We start from the raw sequence: 18,408 nt of genomic DNA, 5'->3' as shown, positions 1-18,408 counted from the left end.
TATATTTAGGTGTGTTGAGAGCGATGACCTTATAATAACATAAGGTCGTATGCTGTTGGACCAGGTACGTCAGAAGACCTTGTAGGCAAATGACGTTAATGCATTTAAATAATTAACTGTAGACTTTATAACATATGTATCGCGGTTTCACCCGTGTAATAAGTATGAATACTTTGATTTCATTGATTTTTTTTTGCGTGGAACCCTAATTGTTTTTCTAAAATAATTGTAGATGATGTTTCTTCTTATGACATCAGCCAGTGATATTCTCAAAATCCAGCCGTTTCGTAAATCAGCCGGACCAAATAGAGAGACACATTTTTTTATAAGTAAAATCAGTCCTGCAACAAACAGACAGACAGACAGCCAGGCAGAAGTTTTAATGGTTGTTTTTATAAGTATTGTATATAGTACATAGTTTTATATGCAATTATTAAAAAGCTGTTACTTACTGCTGTTACTGTCATTACAAACAGACAGTTTAATTCTATTTATTTGTGTATGTTACTTAATAACTTGTCACTGTGTTCATACACGTTAATGACATTATAATGAAATTTCGTTACATACAAACCAATAATTCTAATGATGGCTCTACGCCCATGGCTTAGCTTAATTAAGCATAATGAAAATATTTGAATGAAGGCATTCTTTTAATATTACAAAAAATGATTTATAATAATTGATTAATAATTACATACATAGTTAGCCTAGTTTCGTATAAGAAATCTATTACGTTAGGCGAGAATTACGTAAAGTATAGCGCCGCGGCGTATATAGTGATCTTTGAGAATTGCTAGTAAAAGTAGAACCGGTTGGAGAATAGGTCTTAATAGTGTTGTATTGACTTGTAAAGTTATCGATTATTAGGCAGATATAAAAAGAAAGAAAAAATAAAAAAGCCAAAGAATGGAACTCACTCCCGCCTTCGTTGTTTTTCGATACATATAACCTGGGATTGTTCAAGTCAAGGGTGAATAGGCTACTTCTAGGCAAGCGTGTTTTTTCCAAGGCTACATCTCATTTAACATCAGGTAACGGTGCAACCAAACGCAAGCCTATAGTAACTTAAAAAAATTAGGCAGTGTCATGCTAGTGATTAGGATACTCGCATTTTTAATCGGGGGGTCCGAAGTTCAAATCTTAGGCACCTTTGATTTTTCAAAGTTACGTGCGTAAAAGAAATTAATTATCATAGCACTAATAAGCTAAATAATTAAAAAACAATAACTCTAGTTTAATTATTCATTTTATAAAACAAGTCAAATAAAAACCTACAATAAAAATCTTTACTTAATACATCAAAAACTCTAAAGATTTATATTATCAGATACGTTTATCGATAAGGGCACATCACTAAAACGTAATCACTGACGTCGCGTTCGTTCACTCGGCCAGTGTTTGTTTACAAATTGTAAGAACAACTCAACTTGTTATTATTCTCACTCATTTATTATAATAGCATTTTACGTTATAAATAAATAGTTTTTATTGTTAAAAAATAAGGAATTTATTTTTAACGTTATTTGTAATAACGTATTTATAACGAAAAAATAGCTATAATTATTTCGGAAAGTCGGAAGTGTGCTAATGGGTTTATGTGATATGATTTAAAATTGGAATACAATGACAGATAAAGGTAAGAAAATTGATCTTTCATCAGCATTTTTTTTTTATTTAACTTTGTACGTAGCATAATTATTAAATGAATGTACGTAAATAGATTATATTTATTTTATGTTAAGTTTAATAGGTGTTAAATATTTATTAATAATTTATTCAAAATTAATAAATCAGAAGTATCGATCGTGTTTATTGTATGAGTAGGTCTGTATTAGAATAAGTAGGTACTGAGAAAAAATTCAATAGAATAACGTTTTAAAAATACTCTGTAATTAATAGTTAATTGAGATCGATGACTCAGAAGTTTTATAACAAACAGCAAAAAAAAGGATCATTTTCTACCTTATTTATTATACTATAGGAGTAGCAGACGAGCATGCAGTCACTGGACTTACCATCACTGGATGGTAAGTGGCTACTGCCGCCCATGGACTTTTGTAATCAACCCCAGATAGGATTAGATGTTACTACCTGAGACTGGCAGATGCGCCGCTACCCCTGAGGACTAAACTAACGCCTTGAAAAGTTATCACTTACCACACCCCTCAAACCAGAACACAGCAGTGCTAACACTGTTAACAGAAATAGGTGTGGCGGTGGTGCCGCCGGAGTCGAACCACAGAGGATTCTGCCACCTATAAAAAATAAAATGAAATAAACAATAACTTGTTATCAGACAAAAGGCACAAATAAAAGAAAATGATAATTCATACAGAGTGAATGCCTCCCGGATATTATAAGATTTAAAATTATATTACTTATTACAGGATTATATATATATAATATACACATACGGTAACTTGTACGTCTGTACGTTCAACTTTTTCGTAGCATTTACTTGAGATGATGACCAATCCGAGGTCCGAGGTTCAAATCCCAGGCGCACCTCTGATTTTTCAAAGTTATGTGCGTATTAGAAATTAATTATCACTTGCTAAACGGTGAAGGAAAACATCGTGAGGAAACCTGCATACCTGAGATTTATTAAAAAAAAATCTCAAAGGTATGTGAAGTCTACCAATACGTACTTGTCCAGCGCGGTGGACTATGGCCTAATCCTTCTGATTATGAGAGGAGACCCGTGCCCAGCAGTGGGACAGTAATGGGTTGGCCAAAGGCAAGTCGAACTCAGACAAGAAAGATTCTGTACCATCAAATTTTGATTTAATGTTTGTTTTTGCTATTTATCATAACTTCCACAGAATGCATTGTGAAAATTTAAACTATCTTTCTATTCAACGGTTTAACCACTTATAGTCCGCGCCAAACTGCTAGTCCGCTCTCAAGTTGTTGCGGTATAATACAATTTCCTATAGCGACGCGATTCATTTCTATATTCAGAGCGGATTATCATATTTGTCATTGTTAATTATCCTTTTTGTCTGTCTGCAGATAAAATTAAGAATAAAGTAAATAAAGAGGAGCCACACATTTTCCCGTTAGCTGTTTACACTCACGAAGTTATCTTGCCTTTACAAATTAGAAATATGACCTTTAGTCACGCTAAAAGAATTTATCTGAGGAAAGCCTTCCGTACAACTTAATTGAATGTACAACGCCATCTATTATCAAGTAGATGAAATTTAGCGGCAATTTAAAAGTTGTTCAAATTTTGTCGTCCGTTACTATAGAATCTAAATATATTTATTTTCATATTTTATAACTATGATAAGGTTATTTCTGTGTTAATTTTGTGAGTTTGTGCACATATTCAATGGTGCAGTGACAAATAATCTGTTCTTTCAAAGGCCTTAACATATTTTTTCAAAAGAAAAGAAAAAATAGGAATCGAACACATTGACTCACAAAATAATCTTTTAAGGCCAAAATTAAGGGTACTACATGGCTAGAAATTAACAATTTACACAATTATTAATAAATTCAGTTTTTACAACAACTTTCGTCATTAGGTACATTATGCAAATAGCAAAAAGGTATAAGTAATATTAATTATTTTTAATAACACCACGGGACATTTGTTAATTAATAAAAATATAAATGTTAACCCTATATACGTATATAATACAAAAAAAAAAGATTTCAAAGTCCATTTGATGTCACTTATAATAAAAATAAATTATAATTTACATATTTTATATTTTATTAGTAATTTTATTTTATTTTTTATGTTTCTCATTGCTTTGTACATTTAAAATTTTAAAAGTATAAAAAATGTCAATGAGTCTTTGTTACCATAAATAATTAAGTTTTTAATTATTTTGAAGGTGGTAGAACCTTTTGTTGTTTGACTCCGGCGGCACCACCGCCACACCTATTTCTACCTAATAACAGCAGTGTAAGGCGCTGCTGTGCTCTGGTTTGAAGGGTGTGGTAAGGGAGACATACTTTTCCGAGGCGTTCCAGCTTAGTCCTCAGGGGTAGCGGCGCATCTGTGACCGACCTCAGGTGGGAATATCTAATCCTATCTGGGTTTATTACAGATTTCCATGGACGGCAGCAGCCACTTACCATCAGATAGATTGTATGCTCGTCTGCTACTCCTATATAATAAAAAAAAAAAACAAGCAATCCTACAATAGGTACTAAGTAGTATTAAACTGGTAGAATATAGTTTCCTTAACTACAATTGAAACATCACAAACGTAATTTTAATCACTTGTAATTAAAATGAATAATTTATAAGGAATAAAAACAACAATAACTGCGCAAGAAAATATAATTACTTTGCGAATTTTCAAATAACTTTCATCAAAGTAGTTTATAACACTGCTTAAATTATATACAATGGAAACAAAAAATGAATGTCATTATCATATTGCTATAAAATCACTGAGAAAATAAAATAATGAGTATCTATTATTAAAATAAGTTTAAGATTATGAAATCACTTTAACAAACCGTTCAGCGCCATCTAGCGTTGAGTAGAACAATTATCACATGAGACTTAAAAATTCTTTCATTCAATACAAAATTGTTGAAGAATATAATAAATATTCTACTATATAGGCATATTCAATTTTAAATTTATAATTATCATACCATACGAAACGTAAACTTAGGAATGACACAAAATTAACGATTTATTTTTTTATTTTCAGATGCAAATAATATACGAAATGTTAGTGGATTGGAACACATGATAACAGATTTCGATGGCTGGGTTTGTAAGTTTACGAAACACACCATTGAGAGGTAATAAACAAAAAAACTGATATCTTATATATCTTTTCTAAGTTTTATAGGTTAAACTTTAATATTCGAAGTTATGTAAATGTATTAGAAATTTATTAATTATCAGTTGCAATAAGGATGAATGGTATACATCGTGAAAAAAACTACACGTCTGAGAGTTCTTTAAAAAAGTTCTCAAAGATTTACATTTTTATTATATAATAGGTACATTAATAGCAGAGGAGCATGCAGTCCACCTGATGGTAAGTAGCAACTGCCGCTCATGGACATCTGTAATCAACCCCAGATAAGATTTGATTCCTGCCTAAGGTCAGACATAAATGCGCCGCTACCGCGCTAAGCTGGAATACCTTAGAAAAGTATGTCTTGCTTACCACACCCTTCAAACCAGAACACAGCAGCGCTTAACACCACCGGTGGTGTCACCACCGGAGTCGAACCACAGAGGGTTCTACCACCTCCAGGTGTGTTAAGTCTACAAAGTACTGGACCTGCGCGGTGGACCATGGTATAAACTCCTTCCCACAGGAGGTCCGTACCCAACAATGGGACATTAATGGATTGATATAGTCCGCGCCAAACTGCTAGTCCGCTCTCAAGTTGTTGCGAGCAGGAGTAGTCATACAATTTGCTACGCTGACGCGATTCATTTCTATATTCAGAGCGGACTAGCAGTTTTACGCGAATACATAAGTTTATTGTCATTTTCGTGTATTTAAATAAAATGATTTTTCAGGAAATACACGATCAAGAAACTTCCAAATAGATCCCATTTTGAGAGGAATTCGACGATTTACGATCAAGATAACAAAAACATAAATATATTATCAATACAAGAATTATTGGTAAATGGTATTACTAAAATTCACGGAACAATGAATGACCTTGAATTAAATTCTTTGAACGAGTTGATATATTTTTTTAATGATCTCGACAAAGATGGCTGCCAACTTGTCAGTTTTGATAATGTACATGGATTGATTTATAAAAATAATGTGATATATAATTGTAATATACGATCTAAACTTTGACGTGTTTCTAATTTTTATTCCCGGTAATATCATTATATACCTAACTATTTATTTACGATTATTTCGTTAACATTAAATTAATCGCCAATTATGTTAGGTATTTATTTATTTAAGAAAATGTTGCTGATGATATTTTATGTTTGTGGGGCAAATAATGATATTCAAATTCGACACCACTCCAAAATTACATAGTTCAGTCGAACACGATTTGTCAGGAATGCATTCTCTCCGCAGCCAAATTATAATGCATCCTCTGTAAAAAAATCAAGTGTCTATCTATTACGGTTTAAAAGATAAGAGCCCTGTGACACACGAACAGACAGCGGAGAGCTCCGTTTTACCCTTTGAGTACGGAATCCTAAAAATCATTCTACAAGAGGGCATTATAGATATGTTTCAGAACCTTTGAGTTATAGGGAAATAACATTATTATTATCAAAACTAAAAATCACGCTATAACATTTATTGAAACTAAAAAGTAATAAGTGTTGCAATCTAATAACTTTGCGATGAACTTTCTTTTAGGCGCTCGAACAATATCGCTTCGAAAATCGTTAATCCTGAGGATGTTGATAAGGACAATGGTACAAGATTATTAAAATCGTGTATTATCATCGGTTTATGATAATTCTTTAAAATTTTGAATTAAACTGAACGTTCAAAGTGGATAGAAATCGGGTTCAAAGATTCCGTTACTAAGTTACATACATAAATGCAACCCAAGCATTAAAAGCGTGTTAAAAATAATAAAAGACATTTCAAATTAAACTAAATTGGTAAAGAATTTATGGTTATGGGGTTCGGGTTTCGGAGGAAGAGTATAGATGCCGGCTGACTGCTATAAAACGAGTGGTGACCATTCTAGTCCTCAGAAGGTAACGCATCTATATAATCGATTGCAGCTAGAACCTGGTTTATATGAAGTTGGTTAGATGTCCACTTACCATCAGATGCGAGTTCTTTTTTTTTTATAATATAGCAGACGGGCATGCAGTCCACCTGATGGTAAGTGGCTACTGCCGCCCATGGACATCTGTAATCAACCCCAGATAGGATTAGATATTCCTACGTGAGGTCGGCCACAGATGCGCCGCTACCCCTGAGGACTAAGCTGGAACGCCTCGGAAAAGTATGTCTCCCTTACCACACCCTTCAAAACGGAACACAGCAGCGCCTAACACTGCTGTTATTAGGTAGAAATACGTGTGGCGGTGGTGCTGCCGGAGTCGAACCACAAAGGGTTCTACCACCTTCAAGTGATAATTGTAATTAATTTGAAGCTCCAATGATATAAAAAGAAAATTAAAATATAAAAAGTTTTTTAGTGTTATGTAAACGATGTAAAATGTTATGTAAACTATGTAAACGAAATACGTTTAGCATAAAAATCTAATGGTGAGGTTGCTGCCGTATATGTACCCTTTTGTATCTTTACCCTAAGGGCATAGAGGCCTTGGGGACCCCGATATAAGAGGGGGCCCTAAATGACATGTATTCCCTTACACACGCTAAGGTTTCGTTCAACATTTTCCTTACATTATTTCAAACCAAATTAACATTCAACATTTTCCTTACCCAATTTTAAACTAAAAGAGGCCTCTAATTCTGTTGTGCCCTGGGGCCCGGCATTCCTCAAAACGGCCCTGCGTGAAAGCAGTCATGTATAATTTATATATAGTGATAGATTAGTAAAGATTACTCACTCCTAACAAGAAAATGTACCCAGTTTTGAGAATTGAAATAGTTGCGTAAAAAAAGTTTTGCCACGTTTCCGTGCTAAAATGTCCCTAAAATATTTGAAATAATTATTTATTTATTATGTAAATTACGCAGTATTAGTTATTTATTCGTAAATGTTCTCTAAAAATGTTTTTTATTTGTCAAGAATTCAAAAAAATAACTTACTAAAATAAGCCGTTTGTGGCTTCATTCAATTTCAAGGCGGCGAAGTATCTTTACTAATCTATGTGTATAGTATATGTTATTATATATAGATGCTATACTAATTAATTTAGCTAACACTGAAAACTAAACGTATTGTTCTCGCAATATTTTTAATTTAAATTTAATAAAAAAACAAAAGGGGTCCCGAGAGCCTGATGTTATAAACCACAGTGCAAATATTTCAACCATTTAAGGTCAGGGGTTACAGCGCATGCGCTATACATCTGAAAGACCGCCACCTTAAACCAGCGTGACGTCACTGGCTTCCATCTAGGCAACCGACCCCCGAGCGATAGGGTGGGGGTGTTGTATTTATACCAGCTAGGAAGAAAACATCGTTAGCGTGATTCAGGGTTTTATAGAATTTCACGAAAAATAAAAGGAATTTCACCAAATTTAATAGTGTAAAAACAGCTTAAGGTCCATAGAAGTCCCATGAATAAATGACTGGAATATTTGTGCACTAAATAAAACATAATATGAGATAGTTTCTATGAAATATTTATAAATAAATTGTAATTTACAAAATATATTGCTATTTTATTATATAAACGACGTTATGAACGACATATTGTCACCTAGAAGTTAAAGCTTAGAACATCTACCCACTGCGCATATGTTGTTATATTAATCCGATGTCTAGTTATAATATATTAGGAACATTTCACATTAAAATTATAATGTTATGAATATGAAAATTCTAATAATGATGATATACAGCGAAGGGTAACCTTAGAGAAGGTAGTAGTATGTTCTGTGCCTTAGAGCATCTATCAACTGCGTATTCATCAAATGCGTAAAAAAACAATTTATTACTCCTAACTTTACCATATAAGCTTACAGAAATTAACGTTATATTATATAATATAAGATATTTATTCTAATAAAAGTTATTAAACAAACATGTGTAGGTAAACATAATTAACAATTAACATAATAAATAAATAGAAATAATCGAAATGTAACACGAATAAAAATATAGTTTTTTAAACGTTTAAGAAAAAGGTTGGAAAAAGGAAAAAGAAGGAAAATTGGCGGGAAATACGAGAAAAGGAGAATTCCGTGAGATTCCAATTTCAAATTCATGATTTTTTGCTTTGGACCAAAGAGTAAAATAATATAATTATGAGAACTTTGGACTTTGAACTTTATGACTGACAGTCTTACGAAGTTTAATAAACAGTAAAAACTTGTTCATATACTTCATAACATGAGGCAATAAATGATTATTAAAATTAATAGTCATCTGATACCCCTTTCAAAACTAAAACTTATCTTGTCGTAATATTTTATCTTCGTAAGTATTTGATAAGTGCGTTATAAAGCATAGATATAGAAGTATTGTAAAAATTGTATGAACGTAACTCTGTGATAGTAAACAAAAAGATACTGCATGTCCGTGAGGTACCCGTTTTTATGACTGTAAAGACAGTAACAGGAAAAATTATGCAATTTTGCAACATAATTATTTAATAAGTTATTCATGCGAAGTTCAAATTCCAAACTAACAGAGTTAGTAGTTTTATCACCGTGTAGTCATCATGAAAAATACTAAAGAGTGGTTTTTGGAGCTTCAATGGGGAAAAGTTGCCTGTAAGTTTGCTCGAAGTAAATTTAAATATGGAAATTGGAATGTATTCTTATATATTTATTATCTATGTAAAATTTTGTTTTTTTTTTTATCAAAGATAATTCCAATTTTAATAACTTCAACTTTACCTACGTCGTAATTTTTTTTTATTTGCACTGGAGGAGAACTTTTTCATAAGTTTTCATACATTTCATTAAGAATTAATGTTGTACTTAACAGATCTGCTCGTTATCCAAAAAATGACGTCAAATTGACGTCAATGTATAAATATTGTGATTAGCAGGTGTTTAGTTATGTTATATGTATGGAAGAACCCTTTGTGGTTCGACTCCGGAGACACCACCGCCACACCTATTTCTGCCTAATGTGTTAAGAACTGTTTTCTGGTAAGGGTGTGATAAGGGACACATACTTAACCGAGACGTTTTAACAGTCCTCAGGTAGCAATAAATCTTTAGTAGACATCAGGTAAGACTTCTTTTCTGGGGTTGATTACAGACATCCATGGGGGGCAGTAGCCACTTACCATCAGGTGAACTGCATGCTCATCTACTACTCCTATATTAAAAAAAGAAAACATAACCATCCATAGATAGTAAAGATAGAATACTCATTATTGCACACTTTCAGTTGAATTTAAATAATAGCAGAATACATACACAAGTCAAACAGTATGCAACAGGCGGTCTTATCGCTAAGTAGCAATCTCTTCCAGACAACCTATGCATGAAAAAGAATAGAGACAAACAAAGAAATAGTATTTGTTGTTATAGGTGCCCACATTATATATACATTGTAAAAATTTCAAGTGTCTTATCTATTACGGTTTAAGCGGTAGAGCCCTGTGACAGACAGCGGAGTCTTAGTAATTGGGTTCCGTTTCTACCCTTTGAGTACGGAACCCTAAAAAGGATAGTGTATGTGTTCCATCCATAATTAAGTAAAAATTTGTTACAACAAATGTAAGTAGATGAACTGACATAACTTAATTTCAGTGGTATCATGGGGAGATCCATTAAATCCACCGGTGTTAATGGTCCATGGGTATATGGACAGCGCTGCCACCTTCATACCTCTAGTGGAGACTTTACCTGACACATATTACTACGTTGCTTTTGATATGCCCGGTAAGTGTGGTACCTTGACTCTACTCTCATAGCTTCTTTATTCCTTGTGACATGGGTACCGTGGCACACACACAAAGAAGAATATACAAAGACGCAGACATCTAGATTGATTTTAAGGTGGCTAAGCCTCTGTGATCTGGCGGCACCACCATCACAACTATTTCTGCCTAATAACAACGTGTTAAGCGCTGCTTTTGCTTTGAACGGTGTTGTAGAAATATACTTGAGGCATTCCAGCTTAGTCCTCAGGGGTAAGGCCCATTTGTAGTCGACCTCAGGTAGGAATCTAATCTTATTTGGTGTTGATTACACATGACTATGAGCAGCAGTAGCCACTTATCATCAGATGAACAGAGTATGAAATTTATGTGAAGTCTACCAACACACTTGGCCAGCGCGGTGGACTATGGCCTAATTCTTCTCATTCTGAGAGGAGACCCGTGCCCAGCAGTAGGAAGTAATGGGTTGATGATGATGATATGTTTCAGGTCATGGAAAATCCGATCCTTTCCCAAAAGGACATCTGGTCTCCACGGCAGAACAAGTGCAGGTGGTCAGACAAATAGTGGATAGTATGAAATGGGAGACTTTTGTGTTGATCACACACTCTGTGGCATTTTTTGTAGGTATGTATAAACTTCTTAAATATTTGTATTTTTAATTCATAGCTTTTATATAGACATTTGTTCATTTGCATGTTGTTGCCGCCTATAATTGTCCTGGCACCTACTTAAATTTGTTTATATTATACTAGCTGACCCAGCAAACTTTGTACCGCCTCAAAATCTATTTATCAAATATATTTCATATAAAATATAGCCTATGTTACTCGTGGATAATGTAGCTTTCGAACGGTGAAAGAATTTTTAAAATCGGTCCAGTAGTTTTTGAGCCTATTCATTACAATCAAACAAAACAAAGTTTTCCTTTTTATAATATTAGTGTAGATATTCAAGCTGTATAATTAGTTTAAGTTAAAAGTATGTCACACTTCACTAGTTTTGATTGAAACTTAGTAGAGTTTGACTCCGGAGTCGTAGCACCACTGTCACACCCATTTCGGCCTAAATACAGCAGTGTTAAGTGCTGCTGTTTCTTAGAAGGACGGAGATAAAGGAGGTTTAGACTTTTAAGAGGCATTCCGACTTAGTCCTCAGAGCTAACAATGCATCTGGTTGACCTCAAGTAGGAATCTAATCTTATCTGGGGTTGATTACTGTCCATGCATGGCAGTAAGCACCATCAAGCGGACTGCATGCTCGTCTGCCACTCTTATATTATAAAATTATTATTTTTCTAGGTGTGATCTACAATTGTGTGTACCCAAACCGAGTGACCAAGATGATAAATTTGGACCCTGGACCTCCGATGTCAACATATTGCTTCAACGACTACAATATGCCCCTGTGGTTCCAATATGTTTACAATGATTACTATGAGGATTATGATAGGTATGTCTCTTAAGATAGAACTCTGGTTTTAAAAAGGTATGTGAAGTCTACCAATATGCACTTGGCCAGCGCGGTGGACTATGGCCTAATTCTCACTCTGAGAGGAGTATGGAGAGGAGTATTCAAAGGGACAGAATGGAACCTTATTACCTCCTATGGTACGGAACACTGTGTGCGAGTTTGACTTATTATATACCAATTTTTTTACTATTATTATGTTGCTTACAAATTTTATTATAAAGAAACGCTTTCTACGCTCACACTAGGCTTCTCTGTATCGTGGGTGCTATGACACACACAGAGACAAATACACAAACACCGAGACCCAGAAACAGAAACCTAAATTCAGAAAACTGTCATTTAGAAATCTGTCTGGCCAGGGATCGAACCCGGGACTCTCTGGCCGTCAGACCAGTATGGTGACCGCTCCGTCACGCGAATTGTAATATTTCTATTGTATTATATATATATTTTTTTTATATTGCAGATGGCATCAAGAATGGCCAAGACAGTACACATATGATGAGGTCATAAACACTGTTATGAGGAATAGAAAATTGTCGAGGGAAAATGCAGCCATTGTTCTCTCAAGGGTATTGGTACCACAAGCCAATGGAAAATACGGGTAAATGAACGAAAAATGTATAAAAATAAACATCCGACTCTTTAAATATATGATATGGTCACTCCCACAATTTAGACGAATCCAACGACACCTCATTTGTTAAAACGAACTTTTGCCCGCGGCTTCGCTCGCGTTACGAAGTAATATTTTCATCCCCTATTTTATCCCCTTGGGTTAGAATTGATCAAAATCCTGTCTTAGCGGATGCCTACGTCATAACATCTACCTGCATGCCAAATTTCAGCCCGATCCGTCCAGTGGTTTGGGCTGTGCGTTGATAGATCACTATGTCAGTCAGTCACCTTTGAGTTATATATATTTAGATATTAGATATGTTAAGCCGTTTGGGCTGTAGGGTGTGACAAAGAATGAGACATACATACATACATATGCTCGAGAAATAAGAGTAGCAGACGAGCATTCAGTCCACCTGATGGTAAGTGGCTACTGGCACCCATGGACATCTGTAATCAATCCAGATAAGATTAGATTCCTACCTGAGATCGGTCACAGATGCGCCGCTATCCCTGAGGATTAAGCTGGAATGGCACGGAAAATCTGTCTCCTTTACCACACCCTTCAAACCAGAACACAGCTCTTAACACTGCTGTGATTACAGATGTAGCGGTGGTGCCACCGGAGTCGAACCACAGAGGGTTCTATAGTCCGCGCCAAACTGCTAGTCCGCTTTGAAGTTGTTGCGAGCAGGTGTAGTAGTGTATACAATTTGCTATGGCGACGAGATTCATTTCTATATTCAGAGCGGACTAGCAGTTTTACGCAGACTATACCATCACCTTTATACTTCTTCAAAAATATTTATCCCCAAGAGTAACAATGTTTTGTTGCAGATTATCATGGGTGCCAAGTTCGAAGAAACTAACAGGCGTTCCTATGTCAGAGGATAATCTTCTTGGTTTAGTTTCGAAGAATCCACCTCCTATGTTGAACGTTTTAGCATCAGAAGACGACACTCTAGAGATGTTTAAGAAGAACGGTCGGCGATTATTAAAGAAGTTTCAAGATAATTTACCTAATTATACAGTATTAAATGTTACCGGTACCCATGATGTCCATATCGCGAATCCGGAGAGTTTTGCTAAAGATATTGTTGAGTTTTTGAATAAAGACTTCGGGAAAATTAGGTCTAAGTTGTAAATAAATGCGGTGTGTGGTATATTTTAGTCTTGGAATATTTTATTTTGTAACCCAAAAGGTGGATGAGGTCTCCTTGAAAATCCTTCCTCTTTCTTTTCTGCTTAGAAGATGAGTGGCTAGCTATTTCGCTGACTTCCACCAACAGGAAAATAGATGGTGATGGTGTGGTTACTGTTGCTCCCGAGCTACTCTATATGAAGCTATCATAGATGCGTTGCCACGCCTGAAGACACAAAAGTACAGAAAGATCCACCAATGGTTCTTAACAGACATCGTCAACCTGTTTCCAGGTGAATAATACTGGTTCTGCAGTCATATTTCTAAAAAAATTGTCGGTCTCCAACAGTATTATTACCCTCTTTGTAAATTATAGTGAAAGCGTTTGATAAACAATGCCAACCTTTTGATGTTCAAATCTTGAACAGACTGCTGATTTTTCTTTATTTATTAAATGCGGAATGAACCTCAACTAAATTGAAATAAAGGTTTTTCTACTTCGTTATACTTGGCTGTATATATTTTTTAACGGGTCTTTCAAATTACAATTGAAAAAAAATTACAACACGAACGTCGAACTGTCATGTCGCCAGATCGCTTGCATCGTGCAAATGATTTTGAACCCTATGTAATTTTATACTAACAATTTATTTTAGAAAATGTTGATTACAAATCACAAAGGATGGAATAATAATTGTTTGACAATGACACAAAATAAATATTACAAATTAATGAATTTGATGGATTTAGTAAAAAGGTGCAAAGGTTATTCATTAAAAGTCACGGAATAATTTAATACAGCGTAGAGTAAACTTGAACTATTTATAATAAAAATATGAATATTGAGTTTAACTTTACTTAACTTAAGCACTATTTTAAAATTTAAATTATAGGGTTATTTCGTTTATGTTGATAAATGTACATACAAAATTTAAATAATAAATAATGAAGAAATTAAACGAATGGTATATAAAAGCACCGTGGGGAAAAATAGCATGTAAGTTTTTATTATATAATGTAAACAATATGTTAAATATAGGTATTTTTTGTAACCTTAAGCAGAGGTTACAAGTGATTTAATAGCTGATGAAATACGAGGATTTCTTTTTGTTAAGTTTTATATAATAAGAAATAACAGCTCCATTAATTATTTTATCCGACAATATGTTCTATGATATCTTATTCTTTATATTATCTTTCTTTCTTTTTATATAGTTTTCCGCTAGACTTCTAGTCTCTTTACTACTCTGTGCTACTGTCAGTTTAATGGACTTTTATTAACATAATGAAGAAAAGGAAAAATAAATCCAGACATCACTCATACATACCAAGTTAAATGAAAGTTTTTTAATTACAAAATAATATTTTATAATATTAATTTTCAGTAGCGTCCTGGGGGAACCTACAAGGGGATCCAGTACTTCTGGTGCATGGGAGACAAGACAGCTTAGACACCTTCATTCCCCTGCTTAAGTTTCTACCTGAAAAGTTCCACTATGTCGGTCTAGACCTGCCTGGACATGGAAAATCTGATGCATTCCCAACAGGTTTCTATCTAAAATATTCATATTTAGTAGAATATGGTTTAAGAAACTTTATTCTCATTAAGAATTTAGAATTTACTTACATGACAACTTCATCATCATCATCAACCCATTACTGTGCCACTACTGGGCACGGGTCTCCTCTCAGAATGAGAAGGATTAGGCCATAGTCCACCGCGCTGGCCAAGTGTGTATTGGTAGACTTCACATACCTTTGAGATTTTATTTTTTATTAAAACTCTTTTAGGTATGCAGGTTTCCTCACGATGTTTTCCTTCACCGTTTAAGTAAGTTATAATTAACTTCTAATATGCACATAACTTTGAAAAATCAGAGGTGCGTGCCAGGGCTTCGAACCTCAGACCCCTCGATCAAAAGGCCGAGTTTCTTAACCACTAGGCTATCACTGCTATAAAAGTATGTTTATTAAAATTTTTGAAAATCTTCAGGTGTAGCATTGACAAGGCTCGTACCAGTATCAGCTATAGATATTGTCATAAAACATTTAAAATGGAAGAAGTTTGTGTACATCGGACACTCTATGGGAGCTGAATTAGGTAATCTTTATCTTATCTTTGATATATAGTCCTATCTTATCTTTTCTAAGGTATCTATCTTGTAAAAATGTAGGTAATGATTATAAAATATTTAGGTAATGTACTAGAAATGGTTGTATTAACCTTTTTTTATAATATAGGAATAGCAGACGAGCATGCAGTCCACCTGATGGTAAGTGACTACTGCCCATGGGCATCTGTAATCAACCCCAGATAGGATTAGATTCCTACCTGAGGTCAGCTACAGATGCGCCGATACCCTAAGGAATAAGCTGGAACGCCGGAACGCCTCAGAGAAGTGTGTCTCCCTTACCACACCCTTCAAACCAGAAAGCAGTAGCACTCAAGACTGTTATTAGGTAGAAATAGCCACCCACCCACCACAACCTTTCTCCATCAACAAGGGTTAACTGGTGGAGAATGCCACTAGGCATTAAGTTCGCCCTTTGTAACCACTAGGTTTACAATAAAGTTTAAATAAATAAATAAATAGGTGTGGCGGTGGTGTCACTGGAGTCGAACCACAAAGGTTTCTACCTCCTTCAAAAGTCAACCTTTTACTTACCAGCTGCTGGACATGGGTCTTCTCTCAAATATGGTAGACTGTATACATATTTGAAAGGTTCTTAATAACTAAGGAGAGTAGGTTTCTTCACAATGTGTTCCTTCACCGTTAAAGCAAGTGACAATTAATATCTCTTGCAATATTCAACGAATAACTTGCCGAATAATACCATGGATGTAAACACAGCGGATGAATACAGACGTATAATCACACAAGACACATAATTCGCGCAAAAAAAACTCGACACAGTTTTAAATATCGCCAATATCCGAGGCGAGTAACAAATACAACCAAGTCCTTGTTTTACATATATTCGCATATATTCGTCTGTACTCGGCAAGTACCCTTTTTTTTAACATACATAATACATTTTTTCCCTTTTATTTCAGGATTATTCTACAACATATTAAACTTAAACAAAATATCAAAATTAATTCTCCTAGATGTGAGACCAGGTTTACAAAGACTACAGATAAGTGATCTACCATACTACTTTAAGACATTCTATAACGAATATTATAGTCATTATTCAAAGTATAATATAGATGATAGGACTTATAGTAAAGAGAGAGCATTGGAAGCTGTTATGAAGGCGCGGGGCATGACTAAAGCACAAGCTGAAGTGATTTTGGAAAGGAATTTGAAGGAAGTGGGGGAGGATACCTATAAGTGAGTATTTATAATAGCTATAATAGTATGGTCCGCATAAAACTACTAGCCCGCTCTGAATATAGAAATGAATCGCGTCGCCATAGCAAATTGTATGACTACACCTGCTCGCAACAACTTCAGATAACACGTTAGTGTTGGAGTGATAGCCTAGTGGTTAAGAAACTCGGCCTCTTGATCGAGGGGTCTGAGGTTCAAATCCCACGCACCTCTGATTTTTCAATGTTATATGCATGTTAGCAGGTAATTATCACTTACTTAAACGGTGTAGGAAAATGTGAGGAAACATGCATAACTATCTGAGAAATCTTAAAATAAAGTTTTCAAAGGTATGTGAAGTCTACCAATTCGCACTTGTCCAGCGCGGTGGACTATGGCCTAATCCTTCTCATTCTGAGAGGAGACCCGTGCCCAGCAGTGCGACAGTAATGGGTTGATGATGAGTGTGCGACTGGAGGGTAATGTTTTTCGAGTGTATGTATGTCTGATTCTTTGGCAGTCATTGTCCAAATGGATTGATGGATTTTAACATATGAGGTGTCGTTGGATTCGTCTAAATTGTGGGAGTGACAAAGGCTACATTACATTAATTTTCAGTTATTTTTTCAAGCAGTCATGATTTTTTTTAAAATTATATTTACCAAACAAGCATACAATTAATCTGATGGTATGTGTAGTATGGTATGTATGTACTGTCATCCTTAGACATTTATAATAAACCCAAGATAAATTAGATTCCTACCAGAGGTCTGTCACGGATATACGGCTACCCCTGAGGATTAAGTCAGAACGCCTCGGATAAGTATGTCTCCCTTACCACACCCTTCAAACCGGAACACAGCAGCGCTTAACACTGCTGTTACAACAGAAATAGGTGTGGTGGTGATGCCAAAGTTGAACCACACAGGTTTCCATGTTTTAAACATTTAACTATGTAATATAAAATTATTTCAGGTTATCCTGGGACAAACGACAGAAAATAATAGCACCAAGTAATTTTCCACAAGAGTATTATATGGAAATATTTTCCAAAAATACCCCACCATCTTTATTTATAAATGCGACAGAGTCCAGTGAACAATTTTATAGTAAAGGGAAGGATGCAGCTAATAACATATTGGCACATTTGAAGAAAAAAGTAAAATATGTGTCTATGGTTGATGTGCACGGCGGCCATGATGTCCATTTCACGAATCCAGAGAGAATAGAGAAATATGTTGTAGATTTTTTGAATAAGGACTTTGGGTGGAAATCGAAACTGTAAACTTGTATTGTTTTATTTTGTAAGTGTTAAGTATAATTTTGTTGTTGGTATATAAATTTTATTAAAGGTTTTGTCGAAATTACTCTTTTTTATATTGTTAAAGTAAAAT

The 18,408-nt window shown here is 34.7% G+C and overlaps 2 protein-coding genes and 1 long non-coding RNA gene across 6 annotated transcripts; all 3 read left to right on the top strand.

The window, feature by feature from the left end:
• The first annotated feature begins 1,391 nt into the window (after window positions 1-1,391).
• LOC140751322 (uncharacterized) lies at window positions 1,392-5,805 on the top strand. The gene is made up of 3 exons (XR_012103293.1): window positions 1,392-1,639; window positions 4,683-4,776; window positions 5,513-5,805. It is a non-coding gene; the product is annotated as an uncharacterized LOC140751322 (long non-coding RNA).
• Window positions 5,806-8,911: 3,106 nt separating this feature from the next.
• On the top strand, window positions 8,912-13,729 carry LOC140751395 (serine hydrolase-like protein). Of its 4 annotated transcripts, none has more exons than XM_073085308.1 (6): window positions 8,912-9,048; window positions 10,338-10,469; window positions 10,958-11,095; window positions 11,770-11,920; window positions 12,408-12,545; window positions 13,397-13,729. In XM_073085308.1, the coding sequence occupies exons 2-6, from the start codon at window positions 10,376-10,378 to the stop codon at window positions 13,701-13,703; spliced, it is 828 nt and encodes a 275-aa protein (XP_072941409.1). In that variant the 5' UTR covers window positions 8,912-9,048; window positions 10,338-10,375; the 3' UTR covers window positions 13,704-13,729. The 4 variants fall into 4 exon arrangements, with proteins under 4 accessions (XP_072941409.1, XP_072941406.1, XP_072941410.1 ...); XM_073085305.1 differs by lacking the exon at window positions 8,912-9,048 and adding an exon at window positions 9,055-9,344; XM_073085309.1 differs by lacking the exon at window positions 8,912-9,048 and adding an exon at window positions 9,467-9,625.
• Window positions 13,730-14,310: 581 nt separating this feature from the next.
• On the top strand, window positions 14,311-18,381 carry LOC140751397 (serine hydrolase-like protein). Its single transcript, XM_073085311.1, has 5 exons — window positions 14,311-14,697; window positions 15,086-15,247; window positions 15,694-15,801; window positions 16,756-17,035; window positions 17,990-18,381. Exons 1-5 carry the CDS (start codon window positions 14,646-14,648, stop codon window positions 18,297-18,299), a joined length of 912 nt encoding a protein of 303 aa, XP_072941412.1. The 5' UTR covers window positions 14,311-14,645; the 3' UTR covers window positions 18,300-18,381.
• The last annotated feature ends 27 nt before the right edge of the window (window positions 18,382-18,408 follow it).

The sequence above is a fragment of the Epargyreus clarus genome, unplaced genomic scaffold (assembly GCF_041222505.1).
Source record: "Epargyreus clarus isolate Ecla_fem2 unplaced genomic scaffold, WU_Ecla_fem_2.2 ptg000022l, whole genome shotgun sequence".
NCBI lineage: Eukaryota > Metazoa > Arthropoda > Insecta > Lepidoptera > Hesperiidae > Epargyreus > Epargyreus clarus.
The sequence above is the reverse complement of the archived record's forward strand: the minus strand, read 5'-3'. Positions and strand labels throughout refer to the sequence as shown.